General features: G+C 45.8%; 11 protein-coding genes across 11 annotated transcripts; 4 read left to right on the top strand and 7 right to left on the bottom strand.

Annotated features, from left to right (window-relative positions):
* Positions 1–156: 156 nt before the first annotated feature.
* N7495_002096 (Major facilitator superfamily domain general substrate transporter) lies at positions 157–560 on the top strand (the record flags this gene model as incomplete). Its single annotated transcript, XM_057204766.1, has 2 exons — positions 157–270; positions 366–560. The coding sequence occupies 2 exons, from the start codon at positions 157–159 to the stop codon at positions 558–560; spliced, it is 309 nt and encodes a 102-aa protein (XP_057065373.1).
* Positions 561–1,078: 518 nt separating this feature from the next.
* Positions 1,079–2,278, top strand: N7495_002095 (putative proline racemase; the record flags this gene model as incomplete). The annotated part of the gene is made up of 1 exon (XM_057204765.1): positions 1,079–2,278. The coding sequence occupies one exon, from the start codon at positions 1,079–1,081 to the stop codon at positions 2,276–2,278; it is 1,200 nt and encodes a 399-aa protein (XP_057065372.1).
* A 326-nt stretch (positions 2,279–2,604) lies between these two features.
* Positions 2,605–2,990, bottom strand: N7495_002094 (uncharacterized protein; the record flags this gene model as incomplete). Its single annotated transcript, XM_057204764.1, has 2 exons — positions 2,605–2,812; positions 2,863–2,990. The coding sequence occupies 2 exons, from the start codon at positions 2,988–2,990 to the stop codon at positions 2,605–2,607; spliced, it is 336 nt and encodes a 111-aa protein (XP_057065371.1).
* Positions 2,991–3,611: 621 nt separating this feature from the next.
* On the bottom strand, positions 3,612–4,718 carry N7495_002093 (putative mitochondrial phosphate carrier protein (Mir1); the record flags this gene model as incomplete). The annotated part of the gene is made up of 4 exons (XM_057204763.1): positions 3,612–3,996; positions 4,058–4,477; positions 4,538–4,619; positions 4,676–4,718. The coding sequence occupies 4 exons, from the start codon at positions 4,716–4,718 to the stop codon at positions 3,612–3,614; spliced, it is 930 nt and encodes a 309-aa protein (XP_057065370.1).
* Positions 4,719–5,579: 861 nt separating this feature from the next.
* Positions 5,580–6,755, bottom strand: N7495_002092 (uncharacterized protein; the record flags this gene model as incomplete). Its single annotated transcript, XM_057204762.1, has 1 exon — positions 5,580–6,755. The coding sequence occupies one exon, from the start codon at positions 6,753–6,755 to the stop codon at positions 5,580–5,582; it is 1,176 nt and encodes a 391-aa protein (XP_057065369.1).
* A 343-nt stretch (positions 6,756–7,098) lies between these two features.
* N7495_002091 (uncharacterized protein) lies at positions 7,099–8,502 on the bottom strand (the record flags this gene model as incomplete). The annotated part of the gene is made up of 3 exons (XM_057204761.1): positions 7,099–7,440; positions 7,495–8,072; positions 8,130–8,502. The coding sequence occupies 3 exons, from the start codon at positions 8,500–8,502 to the stop codon at positions 7,099–7,101; spliced, it is 1,293 nt and encodes a 430-aa protein (XP_057065368.1).
* Positions 8,503–10,858: 2,356 nt separating this feature from the next.
* On the bottom strand, positions 10,859–13,352 carry N7495_002090 (transcription factor domain-containing protein; the record flags this gene model as incomplete). Its single annotated transcript, XM_057204760.1, has 2 exons — positions 10,859–11,951; positions 12,001–13,352. The coding sequence occupies 2 exons, from the start codon at positions 13,350–13,352 to the stop codon at positions 10,859–10,861; spliced, it is 2,445 nt and encodes an 814-aa protein (XP_057065367.1).
* A 1,444-nt stretch (positions 13,353–14,796) lies between these two features.
* N7495_002089 (uncharacterized protein) lies at positions 14,797–15,140 on the top strand (the record flags this gene model as incomplete). The annotated part of the gene is made up of 2 exons (XM_057204759.1): positions 14,797–14,945; positions 14,978–15,140. 2 exons carry the CDS (start codon positions 14,797–14,799, stop codon positions 15,138–15,140), a joined length of 312 nt encoding a protein of 103 aa, XP_057065366.1.
* Positions 15,141–15,503: 363 nt separating this feature from the next.
* On the bottom strand, positions 15,504–16,013 carry N7495_002088 (uncharacterized protein; the record flags this gene model as incomplete). Its single annotated transcript, XM_057204758.1, has 1 exon — positions 15,504–16,013. The coding sequence occupies one exon, from the start codon at positions 16,011–16,013 to the stop codon at positions 15,504–15,506; it is 510 nt and encodes a 169-aa protein (XP_057065365.1).
* Positions 16,014–16,461: 448 nt separating this feature from the next.
* Positions 16,462–16,995, bottom strand: N7495_002087 (proteasome assembly chaperone 4 family protein; the record flags this gene model as incomplete). The annotated part of the gene is made up of 2 exons (XM_057204757.1): positions 16,462–16,686; positions 16,774–16,995. The coding sequence occupies 2 exons, from the start codon at positions 16,993–16,995 to the stop codon at positions 16,462–16,464; spliced, it is 447 nt and encodes a 148-aa protein (XP_057065364.1).
* Positions 16,996–17,105: 110 nt separating this feature from the next.
* Positions 17,106–18,505, top strand: N7495_002086 (uncharacterized protein; the record flags this gene model as incomplete). The annotated part of the gene is made up of 2 exons (XM_057204756.1): positions 17,106–17,332; positions 17,386–18,505. The coding sequence occupies 2 exons, from the start codon at positions 17,106–17,108 to the stop codon at positions 18,503–18,505; spliced, it is 1,347 nt and encodes a 448-aa protein (XP_057065363.1).
* Positions 18,506–18,862: the final 357 nt, after the last annotated feature.

Raw genomic sequence — 18,862 nt, 5'->3', positions numbered from 1 at the left:
ATATCTCTAGTGAGAGTACAAAGTTGGGGGTCTTGCTTGCAGAGATTATGAAGATAACAGACAACAGCCTTCAATACCCCGTCATCTTTGTTTAATCTAATAGAAATCATGTTTCAGTTCTTCATCTCATTTTATACAACATTCAAAGCCCTAGTTATGGATATTGAGACCAGAAAGTCACATATCACGAATACAACCGAGGATACAGATATTGGTATCATCGGCCTACTTAGCCATACTCGACTCGCTTCCAGTCGACCTGGAAGAACGGTGTGATCAATCACAAAATCAAATTGTATCAAATTTGGGAGGCTATCATTGACCCTCAAGTCTAGATATTATTCTTTTTCACTGTTCTCAACAAGATTATCAATGGAGGCGTCACTAGTTTCGGCAAGCTGATCATCAAAGGCTTGACCCACGATGCCTTTGTCTGTTCCCTGGTACTGGCTATCCAGATGCCCACAACCATGGCTAGCTATACTAAGCGCAGTACAAATGCTGCTTTGGTGTTTTTGGCAGTCTGCGTGCGGATTCTTCTAATGCGTCAAAACAGGTAGCGAGACTTAGCTGTTGATGGAGCTGTCGACCCAGACTCACATACTGATGATTCAGCCGATCTAACCGATTTTGAAGTAAGCAATAATCTAGCGAAGACACCCATGGTCTTGAAATCATATTCTGACCTTCTCATAATCCACATTTCCGATGTGTACTTTGAATGCAATACAAGACTGGGGTAATGTAGGATTGTCTAAATAGGTAATTTTTTATTTTTATCCGGCCATTGGTCTTCAGCTCAAGCCTATCGAACCAACACAAAAGGTTAGGAGATATGAAATAGCTGGGTAAAAAATGCTTAACGCTATATATTTCTGTAATCTTATCATTCCATGGTATGTTTATTTGATGTATATAGTGGGGTTTGGCCGACGTCGGGATGAACTCCAACTCCCACGAATCTACCTTCCTGGCGTATATTCGCTTTCTTCTACTTAAGAACTGAACTACCACAATTTGAAATCAGATTTCTCAAGCTACTCCTTCTGATATCCCTAGGGTCTTGACCAATATAAATATGTCTATCTTACCTCCCTTTCAAGCTCAGGATATCCAGATTCAGCCCATATCCTGCGTGGAGATGCACACAGCCGGCGAACCGACCAGGATTATCTGGTCTGGCTTCCCAGACCTAACTGGAACATTAGTCAAACAACGAGACCAAGCAAAGGCAAAGCACGACCAGTTTCGTCGCCTGCTATTGCTAGAACCCCGCGGTCACTACGACATGTACGGTGCCATTCTCCGCCCCAAGACAGAACTCGTAAATGCTGGCAAAGCAGATATGGGCGTTTTGTTCTTGACAAATGCGGGTTTCTCGATGATGTGCGGGCATGCGACTATTGCTATGGGCCGGTTCCTCGTCGATACAGACGACGAAAGTATCTTTTCACGTCGGCGCCAGCTGGAATATGATACCGATTCTGGCACAACTCGTCTCAATTTACATGTGCCATGTGGGATTGTCGAGGTGACTGTTCCCACCCTTCCGACGGGCAAGTCTGATCCATCTCGACCTGTCACGTTTGTCTCTGTCCCGTCATTTGCAACGGCTCTCTCTTTAGAAGTTCCACTGCCGGAAACACACCGGTGGCCAGAACTTCAAGGTCGAGCCTCTGTTACGGCTGATTTCTCGTATGGTGGGACTTACTATTGTTTAATTAGCACTGAGGAGCTAGGATTCCCCAAAGGTTTGGGCGAGGTCGAGCTACAGAAGATGGATAACGCAACAAGGCTATTGAAAGATGCCGTGATAAAAAACGCGGCATTGGAGTACGTCTTTCGGCATCCTGAAACTGGAGATTTGGGCTTCTTGTATAGTGTCATGATCACAGATAGTCGTCTTGGCCATGTTGCTACGGCAGTAGATACTCCATCATTCAGAGCACAGCGGGAGTCTAAACTTGAGGAGACAGGCCTCTGTTTCTTTGCAAACCAGCAGGTCGACCGATCTCCAACTGGAGGGTGTGTTGCTGCGCGGATAGCTCTTGCGCACGCAAAAGGTGCTTTGAATTTAGGTGAAAAAAGGCTTTATAATTCGTTGATTACTCGCCGTTATCCGGCTCTTTCAGGCTTCTTGGGGTCTGTGTTTGATACTGCTGAAGATAAGCGGTCGGTAAGAGTCCAGGTGGAGGGCTATGCATTTTACACAGGATACCATTCTTTTGTCGTTGAAAAGGAGGACGGTCTTGGGGTGGATGGGTTCTTGCTGAAGTGATCAATCATTGAAAAGATCCAGGTCGTGGATATCCTGAGGTCTTATGTGAATGAACTTACTGCTGGTCTGAAAATTAGAAGATTTACCTACACAACCATCAATATAAGTGGCCATAATTGTATTCATTGATACAGTGATCATTAGCGGCCTCTAAACAGACAGACGTGTGACCCTATATATCAAATGAGGGAATGGCTGTTGCGCGAAACCATTCTAAATCCAGAAGCAGTTTATCCTCCAGGAGTCTGAGCATAAAGTTTCCCAACACCTCGCCTTGGTGAGAATTGTGGGGCTTGGATGTTATTTGTGAGGATTGGGAAGATGTCTCATCTGTCAATTCCCTCATTGTTCGTCGGCTTAGGAACTTTCTCACCGGCATCCCCTTTGTGTAGTTCGATATAAGCGTTGATGTGAGCGTTGCCTTGTGCTGCCTTCAATGAAAAGGCATATTTTGCTGTGCTAGCTTTGTTCAAGTCTGACAGCGGTCTGTCGGGCCAACAGCGCCTATTTTCATGACTCAAAGCACGCCACAGACTATAAGTACTTATATAGGAAAGTAGAAGTCCCGAAGATCGGTGACCTACTTCTGGTATTCAGTCTTGGCCAGTGCTTTCGCGGTAATGGCTATGATCACATAGTTCAAGTTTTGAAGGCCCAGCTGGTGTTGTTTTGCTGGACCTGGTTTAGTGGTATTTAACGGAGCTATAGTCATCCTGATGCAAGATGACAGAGACGTTAATTTTTGTTGCTTTGGTATGGGACCAAATTTGGCAGGTTCATCGTGTGCGTGCGCTCTTTGACTCTTGACTTCAAGATAGTGGCATAGTGGGCAGCAAGAATAGGGTAGTAAAAGAGGAAGATCCCCTATATACCCTTATGTTTCATCAGACATGTCCTTCAGCTTCATGATGAAGGAGTGATGTGTAAGGAAGAAAGAATATCATGAGAGAAGCACCTTCATATACCATTAGGTTTCTTCCAGATTTCACGTGCGTCCTTGTGAAAGTGAAGTGAAAGTACATCACGGAGCGTGTTTCTGCCGTTGATGTAAAGGAGTCAAAGCTCAGGCATATTTAGATGAAATCAATTTACTTAGATGTGAAAGTGAAAGTGAGGGTAAAAATGAAAACGATGAAATTGACACAATTATAGTATATCCAGACAATAGGCGTAGAAAAAGTTGAAAAAGTAGGTCATAAAAAAATCCGTTGCATGATCTTGAAGAAAAACTGAAAAGTATTGTACATCATATAGTAATGGGGATGGACAAGGTCTTTAACAAAAAATCTAGGGGTAATTTCTATAATTCTACTGAATTTACAGAACGAGTCCTCTATTTGGGGATCTCAATTCCGGCGGAGGCACCCAATAGACGCTTGATGTCACCGTAGATGGCGAACTGTCCAGCAGTGATACCACCGACCATGACGAGACGGGCACCAATACCAGAGAAGGAGCCACGGAGGCCAAGCTCCTTACCAATGGAGATCAGACGGGAGACAATACCCTGGCCGGGGAGACCCTGGGTCTTGTTGATCTTGGAGAGCATGGTGTCGGCAGGCTGGGAGACGGCGGCAGCGGCAAGACCGGCAGCGAGACCGGAACCCAGGTTGATAGCAGTGTTGGTAGAGTTGCTGACGTTGGCCTTGTCAACCTTGGTGTAGACGAAGTCAACGACCTTCTCGTAGACGACGAACTTGGTCATGGTGTAGGGGACCCTAGTGAGAATGTGAGAAAAGAAGAAATTGACATGTGATATCCAGATAATGGGATACTTACTGCTTGAAGAGAATGGGAGCGAAACCAGAGTAGAGAGCACCGAGACCCTCCTGGGAGAGGATCTTGGAGAAACCACTGACAAGACCGGAAGCGAAGGTAGGCTGGGAGACGAGACGGATACGGGTAGCCTCAAGAGGGCAAAGGGCAATGTCGGCGAAGAACTCGGCAATACCGGCAGAGGCGAGGTAGACAGCAGTGCGGTTGTTACGGGCATTCTCAGCACCGATGAGGTTGATGGACTGCTGCTTGAAGAACTCGTAACCTCCGAACTTCAGACCACCCTGGAGGAAGTAACCAGCAGCAGTAGGACCGAAACCAGTGAGGAGAGCACCAGCACCCTCGTTGCGGACAACCTGGCCGATACCACCGAACAGACCGCGGTTGTAGGTAACGGGGTCGAGCTGCATACGGGTCTTGACGCTAGAAAAGAAGAGCACATTAGGAAAACCCCATTGCCATGTAATCGTGGTGAAGACTTACACATCAAGAGGAGTGGCAGCACCGTGAGTGATGGCACAGCACATGGCACCAGCGAAGGCAAAGCGACCATAGAGCGCAAGGCCTATTTCAACGTGTTAGGAATTATAAGGAATACCATGGAAGTGATTGGGGATGTACCGGTGGGAGCCTCAGAGGGCTTGGTGACAGAAACAGCAGCCATTGTGAAGAATATTAACCGCGATGAAGGGGAGAAGGGACTGAAGCTTGAGGAGAGAAAGAGGAAAGGAGGGAAAGAATTGAACGGGATGGGTCTCAAGCCGAGGATTTTTCGGGTCACGGACCAATCCGGGATCCATCTACTGCGCAGCCATCGGTCATTGCCCGGTCAACCGCATTTTAATTAGTTATTATGCTAGGATGGTCATTATTTAGTACATAAAATTACTAACTTTTGTTATTATATGGATTAGTTATGAACAGCATTATCTTCAAATCTATTCAATCAAGAGGTTAATGAGAGAGATCATATTGGGTCGGAGCTTAGCAGTCCGAAAGTGTGTTTGTTTAGTTTCAGAACAGAATAGGATGTTTATTTACATCAAACCTCCATTCTAAGTTCCCTTCCTTCTCAAGAATATGAGACATTTTCATATTGCCGCAGTAATTAATACTTTGAATTTGAACTTACGGAGTAGTGGTGATTTTGCATAACTATACGTCACAGTGGATCTCGATGGGGAAAATTCTGATACTGTTTTGGCAATACTCGTCTCCGCCAATCATAGATCGCTATCTTTGTCTTATATAAACGCACCGATTGGTCAATTCGGATCGGATCTCGGCCATCAGGAACTTTAGTTTCTATACAATATACAGTTCAAGTATAGTAGTCGAAAATATTCAAATTTTTTTCACGAAAGATGGATAGAAAAGGATGAGATTTTAATTATAAATAGTTGTTCGTTCTAAATGCTAGGCTATTCCTCTATACCACCTGGGCCAGTAGGTACCTAGGTACATGGATGCTGCTCAAGGAGTTGACAGTCGAGACTTACCTAGGGCTATAGCCCGCATGTTTAAATTATTCACCTCTCGGAGCGATTAGGGTACGCAAGCTCTTTACATTCTTCAAAATAACTTGACGTTTTGCCTCTTCAGCTGCCTCTCGCTCTTCATCTGTCGGCACACCAAAAAGTTCCAACACGGGGCCAAGCGTCAGCGAGAAAATAATCGCTGTAAGGAAAAACCCCCTCTTATTCCAACATTTCTTGTCTGGTTTAATCTCTTTAGACTGTGTCCATGGAGATTGGCCCATGCCATCGAGATATAGTCCATATTCATGCCAAAGAACATCTATAGTGTTCCCGAAAAGATCCTCCCAGAATCCTTTGTCAGTAGTGCAGAAATTTGGATCTTGCAGCTCTTTCTCTGTATAGCCTTTTTGCAACAGTCGGTCATTAATCCGTGCAACGGCGCCTGGTCCAACCCACACATGCTCGAGGAATATCAAGAAATTGGCTGTGTAGACATACCCTTTATCCCAGTCATAAGTAAGTTGTGATGAATTGATTGGAATTCGAGAGAGTACGGCCCATGACTTTGCTTTCAAGTTAGACTCTAGCACCACAAACTCGGCAATTCCTTCAATAAGGCCTACCGGTGTATGCCATACTTGTATACTGCGCTTCTTTCCGTTTACCCACTTCCAGACGTTCTTCCACACATCCCAATGTTTCACGAATATATTCGAGCTGGGGAGAGGGTAGTAGTGCTGGTAGCAGTGTACAAGCTCATGGGTCATGACATAGGCTAGATAGTCAAGTAGCCTCGCATGGTCCATCCAGGTGACATTTAATCTCTCGAAATCTGACAGCTTGAGGTTAATGGTTCTGTGGTGATCATCACGGCTCTTAAACCGATCTGTCTTACCTACCCAACCTGGCTCCTCAGAATACACGAAACGAATAGCTATCGATGTAGTTTTGGGGATCGAACCTCTGAAATCTGTGGCCGGACTCAGCCCCTGTGGTGTGTAAAGAGTATTTGTGATTATATCTAATGCGTTAATGATGATGGGATTGAACTCGGGGAGAAGAGATATGCAGAAAATGCTGGTTTCTGGACATTTAACCATCACTTCAACTTTGAAATGGGGTGTAACGACGGTCATATAAGCAGCACTGTCGTCCGCTGGATCAACTTCGTTGGCGGAGGACATTGCCGCGAAGAGGCAAGCAATGAATATTTTGAACTGCATTTTCAGTATGGTACTAGAAAATTTGGGATTAATGATATACTCATCGGGCTGTAGGGCAACAAGTATTTCTTCGAGATTCTGATCAACCGAACATTGGGGAACCAAGGGAGTTTATACTCGTCGATTCTTACAGTAAAAGGCAAATGCGCCTTCATACTGTAAATATCTTTCAAGGTATTTTTCCCCTTTGTTATATTCATAAAGGAATACAAAGCTTGGTATAATAGATATCAGGATCAAGCCCTTTGAGAGGCCTAAGACACCCAAAATTGGATGGTTACGACGTCATTGTTCATTTGGTGGTCAAAATTGGAAAGAAAGAAAGAAATACAATGCCATTAGTCTATTTTGATTGATAAACCTTGAAGCTATTGAACTCCCAGTAGGCATTAGTGAAGTTGGCTGCAGATGTAGCTGCCCATGTTGTGCAAGTATCTGGACAGTTATAGAGATCTGTATAGTAGCTGGTAGCCGCAGCCAGATCACCACAAATATCAATATTTGCAATAATACTCTGGTTCTTGAAATGTGAGCTGATGTCACAGTTAGTGCTGGGGAAATCAGCCAAAGCTTCGCCCCATGATGAGGGGTCTGGTGTTGAGGAATTGGACAGATCGGAAGGTATGTCGCTGCGGGCGAACATCCACACTCGAATTCCAGCATCTCGTAGTTCCATCGCATATACCTGGAGAAGTGATTAGTGTTTTATTCATGGCTTTGGAAATAGGGCAATTCGTACACCTCCTCCATTCTTATTGAAGGCTTCCCCATACGTCGCCGTTTTGCCTTCGACACTGCATCCCGAGTTGTCATTGGCCGTGTTGAGGCAGTCTTTGTATTTTGCAGTACCCGTTTCTTTCCGCTTGACATTCATCTTACATCCGCTGGATGTATGCAGGGTCATTGCGTTTCCGTGTGTCCCATTGTTGTTTGACTCCATAACATCAATTTCACCATTATCCGGCCAGTTGCTGGGGTCGCTCAGCCATAACGCTGGCCATGTCGCACATCCATATGGAGCATGAACGACGTCGAATACAAATAATCCATTATCGTACGTGTTAGTAGAAGTAATGCGCACTGACATGCGGCCGGTTGAGTCACGCTTTTGATGATTTGATTGGCCGCCTTGGCCTTGCTGATTTGATTGAGATTGCTGATTTGATTGAGATTGCTGATTAGTGGTACTGGTTTGTGTGGAGGAATCGGATGTAGATGTGTCGGTTGAAGAGGAGCCGGTTAAGGAAGTATCAACTCTGAGCACGGCGGATGTCTCTGACGCATATGTCAAATTGTACTGCGATGCCGTTGCTGAGTCTACGTATCTTGAAGTTATTAGTTAGGGAAGTGGTGTAGATCTGTGATAACACATACTGTACAAAGCCATTGGTTGGATCGGTCGCGGTATAGTATTCGAAGTTGTCAAAAAAGAAGTACCGGAGTATGTATCGACCAGCGAGTAACTCAGTTTGGAGTAATTAGGATATTTATTGACCTTTGTGCCTTCAACTGCTCCCACAACCACGGCGACAATAATTATCACAGCGCAGGCAGCAAAGATAAGCCATTTTCGCAAGGACCAGCCTCGCGGATCAATACACGACCGGCTGGAAGTTTCTGCTTTCATTACTTCGTCGTAGCTTGGAGGGTTTGTCGGGGCTTCAGGAATATTATTGTATCTGGGGTTGCTGAAGTCGAAAGGAGAAGATCGAGCGTGTTCTTGCATGGGATATGCTTCGTTCCTCATTATAAACGTGAAAAGAGTGATAACGTATCTCCTTCACATAGTCTCAATGTGGAACAGGAATTTTTATTTATTTATTCATTCGACAACAAAATGTTAAGTATCTTAATGTTTGATCCAAACCTGCCGCGCCGCGTCATTCTCCACGCAGGTTCTCCACTATTGTAGAAATAAGTACGAAAGCTCTAGATTTAAGACAGAACACCTTGAGTTCTACTATTCTATTGGATCAAGCAGATCCACAGGTACCCAAACCTTGAATAGAATATGCAAGAACTAGAACAGGGATCTGTATCTGTGCACCCCCGAGTCTCCGACATTGCCCGTTGGGTACTGCTACACGACGACGGATAAGGTGTCAAAGTGGAGTGGAGTTTTTCATGATTCCTCAAATAAGCTTCCATGGTTCTAGCTTATGTATCTATGCTAGTTTAAGTATTTTTGATCAAGAAATCATCCATGCTTTTGCTACGATATGTACTATTATGGCTGGCTAAGTTGGTGAGTTGTTTGAGTGCGATAAAGACCTACGTCATGCCTTATCGTAGTTTTTGAAGTGTCAGCCTTGTCTATAAATAGCAATCAATACATTATTCCTGCTATGATTTCATGGTACAGAGTTCTCAAGTTCAAGTACCAAACAGAAGAGGAATCGGAGTTCATGTTCATACTGATTACCCGTTCCATTTAGGGTTCTGCTCCACGTGGTCTAACAACCTTATCGATTTCCTATCTGAGCCTGATATCTTCTTTTACATATAGTGCCCCTGCTGTCTACCTCCATCTATTTCAGTCCAAGATGCATATATGTTGATTCTGTGGAAGTTATCATTTACACTGAACGTGTCTGTGACTTTACCTAGGCAGAAGCTCTACTATATACCTACATAGGTCGGTACCTAGGTAATGTAAGTAGCTTAAAAGCATAATAGCTCTTCTACTTATGCCTGGGTAAGTAGGGGCTTTATAAAAGAATCGTTTCTGTTAATGATTTGACAAGGGCCATTCATAGATAATAGTCAAGTACCTAGATATCTTGATTATAGAAGGACATTACCCATCAATCAAATGTGAAAAAAGCCCTTCAATCTTGGAAGCCGACTTTCCGGTTGCTATCAGACGCCTTTTTTCGGCTTCTGGCGCTGTAGCTTGGAAAATTCACGCTTTGGGGCTTTACGGGGGTTGCACAGGATGGGGATGCGGCTCGGTATGCAGCGTTGGTGGAGGTTGAGCAGAGGTAGAAACTTATAGATGTTGGTTGGGATAGGGGAATACAGGTGGGCATTTTTAAAGGCATTTGGGGAAATATCTATTTTAAGTATGAGCGTTCGGATTGGTATGTACCTGATGAGGAGCCGGTTGTTAGTCCGTTCTCTGCTTGTTCGGAGGTTACCAGTGATTATTTGACGACCGAGTCGAGTGATTGGTAGGTGAAAGTCCATTATTGGTTGTTATGCGATAAAGTTTGTGTAATTCGGGGTTGATGTCTCTCGTGACTGTTCATGTCGAGTTGCATCGATGCGAAGCTCGATATCTGAGATGATCCACGAGCAAGCAAATGAGCTTCCAAGATTCTCATTACTAGCCCTAATATATTTTCTACTACACTGATTTGATGGTGACTATGCTAACATTGCGATATATAGTTCAAATTGAAGTGATGCGTCATCCTCAATAATGTAAATTGGAGAGTGAACACCGTGTAAGAGATTGGGGTATCACAACGATACACCCGATGTACCAACCTAGTACTACACACTATCCACACTGTACAGACTATTTCAAGTCATCTTGATAGTCGCAGCATTAAAGGATTTGATAGCCGCCCCCTCTATACTCCACTTACCCCTTTGTAGTTGAAGTAGGGGCCATCTACGGAGTCTCAAGTGAAGCTATCCTCAGCGTCGGTGAGAGAATCCAGGATTTAGGCCGATTTATCTAGGTAAACTAAGCAGCACTTAAGCTAGACACATCGGGTGAAACAGTGAGTAAATAATTCGAATATTCGCATTATCTATACTAAGGGTTCGTGAGAGTAGTCGCTTGAACGTAACATGGTATGGGCAAGGAATAAATATAGCCGAAGCTTCTGATACCGAGAACTGGGGTACTAGAAATGTGCTGAGCGTGAAATGAGGGTGAGAGGATAGAGATGCACCGAGAGGAGATGATTGATCGTCTACCGTAAGTTGGTGGCTCGGCGGATTTGGCCGAGGTTAGGGGCTAAGTTAGCGGCCAGGTTGGGGCCGAAAGTGGATGCTCGGCGCTTCGGAGGATGATAAAAAGACAAAACTCGTTTCAGGTGTGGCGTGAGGTTGCTCATCATTACTTCGTAGGGTGGAGAGAATGCTGATGCAGTTCAAATCAAATTGGCAATATTCATGCGTGAGGTGCAAGAGCCGCTAATAGGCGGGTGAAGGGTTGAAGAAGTCGCAGATTCCGGGGTAGGCATTCCGGAAGACTCCTGTTCTGATTCACGATTGTCATTCTCCCGCTGTGACTTTTCAATTATTAGTCGATGGACTGTCTGCTCGATCCAGCTCCAACCTTGCTCGGCCTCTGACTCTGGTTCTGCTTGTAGGGGCTCCGTTTGTGAGGGCTCTGTTTGTACGGGCTCTGTTTGTACAGGAGCATTGGTCGCCGTGACGTGGTCAACGCCTGTCTCGCTACCCTGCCAGATCCAGCTGCCATTGCTTGTTCCCTGCATATCTCCTGATACGTAAGCGATCATCTCCTCGTCTTGATCCATATCGTCGATATCGTTGTGCTGGGATCGACCGAGAAGATATCGGAGGAAGAACTCTAGATGCCGACCACAGGCTGCATTAATGGCACGGGCGTCGCCGATGGCTGCGAGCCCTTGAATGCAGATCATAGCTGTGGCGTACTCTTGTCGGAAGAGGAGCATAAGCGCGCAGCGCCAGATGTGTGTACAGAGAAGAGTTCCGGCCGAGGACGCGAATAGGGATAGCTTGTCCTCGGCGGGGATATTACGTATGCAACGCGAGAGAATATTAGCGGTGTCGGTAGCGATTAGAATGCAGTAGTCTATCGCGGTGGAGCGGACGGCAGGCTGACAGTCGGGGGATATGTTGTGACGGTGAAGCAAGAGTCGCGCATTCTGATAGTAGATGATAGGAAAAAGGGACCTGGGGTCAAGGTCCTGATCGGTCTTCGGATTAAGGTGCACAGGGAAGGTTGAAAGGCATGAGTTGAAGTGTCTTTCGAAGGTGTCAATTGTGACAGGGCTGATAGAGGGTGATTGAAGGTTTCGAGTGAGCTCGCCGATCGAGCGAACCATATGGATGGTTGCTAGCAATGGAGACGTTTGTTGTCCCTCAACGGCCTGTCCTTCTTCATCCATATATTGATCCTCGAGAGGGCAAGGAAGATCAATGTTGCAGTCATGATCGTTGATCAACACTGGCTTGCCCATCTCCAGAGCAAGCAGCCTGTAACAATGTAAGCATAGATCCTTTCAAATGTCAAGGAAATACAAACCTGTCCCAAGTGTATAAACCCCACCAAAGACGTTTTCGCATCTCCGCTTCTAGGGGAGGCCTTGAACCCGAATCAATGTGCAGCCCGATCTCTTGAGCCACACGCACCGCGGAACCAATCCACACCCAGCTCGAGGATTTGCAGTTGATCTCGTAGAGGAATATGCTCACTAGCAATGCCGCCCTAGCTCGATCCAGGATGAAGTTATCTTCCCACACATCAATCAAGCTACAGGATACCCGCATAAACTCTTTGCCCTTCTCCTCGCGATTGACTTCATTTGTATGAATTGCCCCGCATGCAAGGATCGCAAACAAGACAGCCGCCCATTCGCTTGAGACGCCCAGTAATGTACCCAGCCGATAGACCTCGGCGTATTCCGCGGCGAGAGTGGGCCAGTGAAATATCGGCAGTACTGAATGAACGTGGTTGAAATACTGAGCCAGGAGGTGATCGGCGACCTCCTTCGGTGGCAATTTTGGCGCATCACCGGTCACAACAGACTTCGAGACTAAATGTTTATAAGGTGAAGGCGCATTTACAATGTTGCGGCCATAATTGCCGATATTTTTTCGCACTTTGGAAAAATCCTGAGAATTGCCCACCCTGCGCCGGCGCAAGGGCTTGTAATCGAGGTCGGGTAATTTCAACAAGGGCTGTCCCACAGTATCGTCATGGTCCACACCTTCTGGGCGAAGCAAAAGGGATCTCAGATGCTGGAGTTCTTCCGACATGGAGGCCAACTGCCTTTCGAGATCTTGCACCTGTTTGATGGAGGACATTCGCCGATTTGTCTCCTTGGTAAATTGGCAGCGCACTTTTCGGTTGGAGCATTCCGTACAGCTTGCGGATTCCGAAGCGTCGCATTTCACTTTGCGTTCGCGACAGGCATCGCAGCTGGGGTCTTTGCGACGTTGTCGGTAGGCTCTTTTCTGCTGCAGATGCGCCTGGTTTGACTGCGCATGCCCGATCGGACTTGTTTGGAACGGACCCTGGTTTCCGGGGAAGGAACCCAATGGAGGGGCATCTGGAAGAGCACCGGTGTCGGTGGGAGAACCGGACGCGGACTCGTAGAAACGCGAATATGGAGAGGTTGAGGGACCTGGGGCAGGTGGTAATGGTAGTTGGTGTTGGGTGGTTGGTGGAGGTGGGCCCAGAGTAATTTGGTGGGGAGTTTGCGACATGGGCTGTAATAGATGCGACATCTGCATCCCACTATCGGGTCTACTTGGCGGAGCCGAGAGCATGACTCCAGGGGCCGAGTAAGATCCCGTCACGGACTGCACCGAGGGTAGTTTCTCGTACGAGCCACCAGGATTCTGGGGCGTGGTACGAAACGGAGAAGGGTGCATATGGGGAGTACGAGGGTAGTCCGTGGACTTCGAAATTAGAAGTTCACAGCGGTATCAAGTGATTGAAAGCCAAGATCAAAAGCGAGCGAATATGCGAGGTAGATGAAGATCGAAATCCGGATATTCGAGAAGAGAGGAAGGACTAGACTATTTCATGGGCGCTATCGCCACGAGAATGCCATACTCATTCGAGGTGTGATTTAGATTCACAGTTCAGATGAATATTGAGCGAGGTTGGATTGGCGGAGAATAAACAAATTAAGAAGATCAAGGCGTGGAGTAAATGCCGAGGAGCGAGGGCGAATAAAGAGGCGAAGATCGAAGAATCTGACGGTACGGGTACGAGTAGAGAGGGGGGGAAGAGGAATAAAAAGGGAATAAGACTACCACTAAGGGGCTAAAAAGGAAAAGGAATATCGACTACTCTTCAGTCTTCAGTATATTAAGATCAACGGTCTCCAGATCGCGGAGGAAGAAAGAAGGAACCATTGGATTTAGGAATCTTCAGCCGAAATGATACCTTGCAAGGTCAGGCCCCGTATATAATACCCGGTATGGGTATTTGTATTGACAGCCCCGGTATCCGAGATCGGCTGTCGATAAATACATGCAGTAGTTGAACGCATTGGCACTAAATTTCCGGGCCCACGTTATCCACATCTGACAGGACAGTAGTAGATATACATAATACAGTAGGGAGTAAGTGTACAAGGGTAGAATACATACTTAGGTAGATAAGTATTTGAGGTACATGTAGTTTCGGTACATAGGTACAGAGATAGCCCTATTACGATCTGTATATCTTACTGACCCGCTGTTGCATGGATGATCGACCTCGGAAGTTACGCGGACCACATGGTAACTTAAGAACCCGGATGTTGGCCCGAGTGGGGTTTAGTTAACTCAAACCACTTCTTACTTAGTAATTATAGGAGTCTCTTCTCTTCAGGACATTTAGCCCCGAGTGTCTTCCGAATTAGCTTTGCTGTATCATTGGGTCCGGAGCAAAGTGTCTTAATTCTAACCTCTTCTGTTTAGATAGATAGAACACGTCGGCCCGGAGAATTTATCCGTCTAATGTATTGGAGACAGTGTATCCCACAGCTCTGGGTCAGTTCAGCCTAAAGGCTAAGGGAAATGAAAAGACCAAAAAGAGAAAAAAAGAGAAAATAAAAAAAGGAAATAGAAAGGAAGATAGTCTATGTTAGGTGAAATCTCCGCTGATCTCCATTAATAGCATAGCCTACTAAGCCCTACCTTGGAAGGTTAGTCTTGGCATTTAATTATGTAATACACACGGCTTCCCCGCACCTTTCGGTTACCCGAAAGACTCAAGAGAAAAGACCCAAAGACCCTCTGATACATGATCGATTTTTTGAGTCCATGCTCTTTTACTTTCACCGAACACTTGATCTAGGCTCCACCCTCGCATGATCTCTCCCCGATGCCTCCCGGCATTTACCTTGGTCATGACAGACCCCACCCTACTGTCTCTGATAGACTACCTCATATTGGGGCTGAAAGGGAATCGACACAGGAAAAGCCAAACACTTCACGCTTCATCGGCATCATACAGGATCCATGGATGGTGCAGTAAGTAACATCTCGGTTCAACTCCTCCCAAGGTTTATCTGTATGTTTCTCGCCCCACAGCGGGACGACCGATCCGAGAAGCTGAAACAACGCCGGCTGCTAACCGAGCCTTTCCGATTTGTCCTCGTCCCGGACCTTTTGTCATTTCTGACACCCTGTCTATCAGAGACCGGAATCCTCCGTGAATTAGTCTAAATCGCGGGAGTCTCAGCTTAAAGGTTTTGCTGTTACCAGGAACCTTTGAAACCACGTATGATGGATCGTAAGAGCAGGATGATTGCTGTATGGAACTATATGATTGGTTTGAAAACTGTATTGCCCACTGCAGTTGCTATTAGTTCTGCTTCTATTCGCCCCCAATCGCTTAGCGAACCTTGTAAACTTTGTATATTGTACAAAGTACTTGCATGAAACATTTTACTTTTAACTTTTACATCGGCTACAAGATGAGATACACTAATGTACGGGGAACCTAGGTAAGGGAATGGTAAGATACGGAGCAGGGACGTCCGTATGTGAATTTGACTCTGGGTTTAAGATCCTAATACAGTCCTAATGCTAGTTGCCAAACTTACTGCAATGCGGACAGGGACAGCCTGGATCGACATAGTTAGCACTTCTCCAAATGGTCTGCAACTCATGAAAGCCAAGAGGCATTGGACTATGTTTTCCATTATACAGTTCATCCAGATTGAAGATATACCGATCCATTACATCAGCATATGTATCTTCGATTCCAGCAAGTCGCAGTCCTCCAATCTGCGCACATATCAGTAAAAGTCCGTCATGAGCTTGACGAGCTAGATCAGCCTCAAGCATCAGTTCGAGAACATCGATACATTCGATTATCTCGCCGATCCTTGCCTCCGTACACTGCGCTCTTTTAGCGCTGCGGCTTGGATCATGCCGTACTAGTAATGCAGTTATCATTGCTTTTTCGGTTTCTAATAACTCGCTGATCTCTGAAAAGGGTAGGCCATCTCGGTCCGTAACGCATGTTTGGTATCTGTTAATTGCGCTTACGATCTTTGATCTTTGCGAGAAGAAAGATTCGATGTTGGCTTCCATTTTGAGAGTAAGATAGAAGTCTGTTTGAATCTAGTGTAGCTGAGAAGATGATTCTTTCTAAACACTGAGTATGCCTATTTAAGGGCTCCATCATCATATCCCATTAAGGTATGCAAAGAGAACAAAGGTCATTGTTTGGCTAATTCAACAGGATTCACGTTACTTCCAGGGATAAAGTGCATTGTTCCACGAGTGAAGGCAGGATGAAGTCAGAGGAGACATTTGAAACCACTAACAAAGGCAGACTCAGAGTGACAAAGCCCGAGTATCCTCTTCCTTCAATGATATCATTACACAAAATCCCTCACTGTGACCAGTTTGAATGATATTGCAACCATTATGGAGTAGTACTGCATCAGATGGAAACCTTCATTACTATGTCTGAGGCCAAGCTATTGGCAAGAAGCAATATCTGATTTTTTATCAATGTAAATAGATACTCGGACAATTATTTCTTTTGTGCTTCCACTCTCTCAACAAAAACGTTCACAATCTGTCGCAATCCTTCCATTTCCTCCTCGACCGTCAGACCGAGTCCGTTAGGATCAATACTACACCCAACATAGACAGGCAACTTGATCCTTCGGGCGAGAATCTTGGCCACACGAGTTGTATACTCGATGCTAGAGGATGATGTGTAGAGTGTAGTTGAAATGGTGTTGTTTGATGTTCGCTATTCAAGGATTAGCGTTTCATATAAGATGCCGAGCTTTGTATCTATTGACTCAAGCAGATATTGACGTATATGACCGCGACTCACATCTGGCATAGCATAAACGAAGCTTCCCAGGGGCTTTATAGACCCAGCTGAATCTCCTGGTGTCGATGTTGTCAAGAAGACTGTAACACAGTGGCCCAAAATGGTCAAGTGAACATGGGCAGTTGTATGTAATGCTTTGGGCAACGGGAATGAGATCTCCTGGGGATGAAGATCGGGGGAGACCAGCTCCGTTTGTGGGGCAGCTGAAGCGATGGATGCCATCTTGCTTAAAGCTTTATGAAATTATTCAAAGTTGATAATCAAAGATTTTTATTAATCTGTCCAGGCGTGAGGTTGAGGAGATGGAGAAGTGAGGATTGAAATGTCCCGCGATGCGGCAAAAACAGATGATCCACCATCCCGCACCAACTTCCGAACCGCACTCACCTTCTCCATATTTACGATTTACCTACAAATTGGAAAATACGACAACTTGGATGCCAGTTTCTGGTATGGCAGATCCAACCCCAGATAATGAGGAGGAGTGGGCCGGTGAATTTGACCCCTTCGCGGACCCGGAGGAGAGACGAGTTCTGTTTGCCGCGCTTGACTCCTTCAGGTGCGTTGAGAGTAAAATACATTTATAGCGCTACAACTAAGACCTGACCTCAGGCAATATCGACGAACAGCTCATTTGAACACAACACATAGCCGTCGGCAGTCATTCTACGCTCTGCCCTCGGAGCATTGGCAGATGCTCTCCGAGCCGCCATTTTCTATTTTGGACCAGTTCAATAAAGTGGATGACGCTATTGATATCAATGCTGATATCGCAGATGCCATTGTAGCTGTGGGAATTCAATCCTTTGGTCTCTCTCCCAATCCTGACAAGACTGACTCGGCCCAAAATTGGCATGGCACAGCCACTTCTTCGGATATCAACAAGGCGCACTCCACCATCCGCCAGTTCTATCGCGATTGGAGTAGTGAAGGAAGAAACGAGCGTGAAGCCTGTTATGACCCTGTCCTTCAAGATCTGGTCCGTGAATTTCAACCCTGTCTTGATGCCGGTGAAGAGATCCGTGTTTTGGTCCCCGGCGCCGGGCTCGGTCGATTCGTCTTCGATCTCAGTCTAGCTGGATTCTCTGCCGAGGGCAATGAAATTTCGTACCATCAGTTAATGGCCAGTAGCTGGGTTCTCAACCATACCGATGGACCACTGAAACACGCACTCTATCCGTTCGCTTCTCATTTCTCCAACTCGAAATCGCGTAACCAGCAATTGAAGGAGGTTTTCATCCCGGATGTCCACCCTGGTATGGCATTGCAAGAAGCTGCGGAGAAGAAACAAGCAGTTGGGTCAATGTCCATGACCGCTGCGGACTTCGTTATACTGTACAACGAGCCTGACCAGAAAGAGTGCTTTGACGCGGTAACAACGGTGTTTTTTATCGATACAGCCCCCAATATTATTCGCTATATCGAAGCAATTCGCAGCTGTCTAAAACCAGATGGACTATGGATTAACATGGGTCCGTTGTTATGGCACTTTGCCGACAGTCCTCCCAAAGAGAGCAAGGAGAGCACAGACTCTACAGGGATCGGCGAGCCGGGCAATGTGGAGTTGACAGAGCAAGAAGTCCTACAACTAGTGGAACGTATGGGATTTCGCATTGAAAAGGGACCAGAAATGGGTAGTGAGTGTGGCTACATTCAAGACCCTGGTAGTTTATTACAGAACCTGTACCGGCCATCATACTGGTCGGCACGTAAGGTTAGAGAAATGAGATGAATTGTGCGTACTAATCACTAATCAGATAATGTGGGGGCTAAATTGGTAAACAAAGGTGACATGAATAAGATTAGAACAAGAAATTACTTAAGAATATTATCTAGACTGTCCAAATAGTAGAATAAGAAATACGATGAGGTAAGTGTAATTATAGAACTGAAGTTGAACTTAGACTTGAACTTGATCTGGTACTGAGTGGGCCATCTCAACTTCATCTACTCTGTACTGCCACTACTCCCATATTCCTTCGAGAATAGTCTGACTTGTTACTTCTCAGCCTCACGGAGTTAGCCCAACCTTGGAAAGGTCTCCCCTCCCCCCCCTTCCTCCTTCCTTTTTTCCTTTCTTTTTTGCCGT

This window comes from Penicillium taxi (assembly GCF_028828555.1).
Source record: "Penicillium taxi strain IBT 34144 chromosome Unknown utg000002l_segment0_segment0, whole genome shotgun sequence".
Lineage (NCBI taxonomy): Eukaryota > Fungi > Ascomycota > Eurotiomycetes > Eurotiales > Aspergillaceae > Penicillium > Penicillium taxi.
The sequence above is the reverse complement of the archived record's forward strand: the minus strand, read 5'-3'. Positions and strand labels throughout refer to the sequence as shown.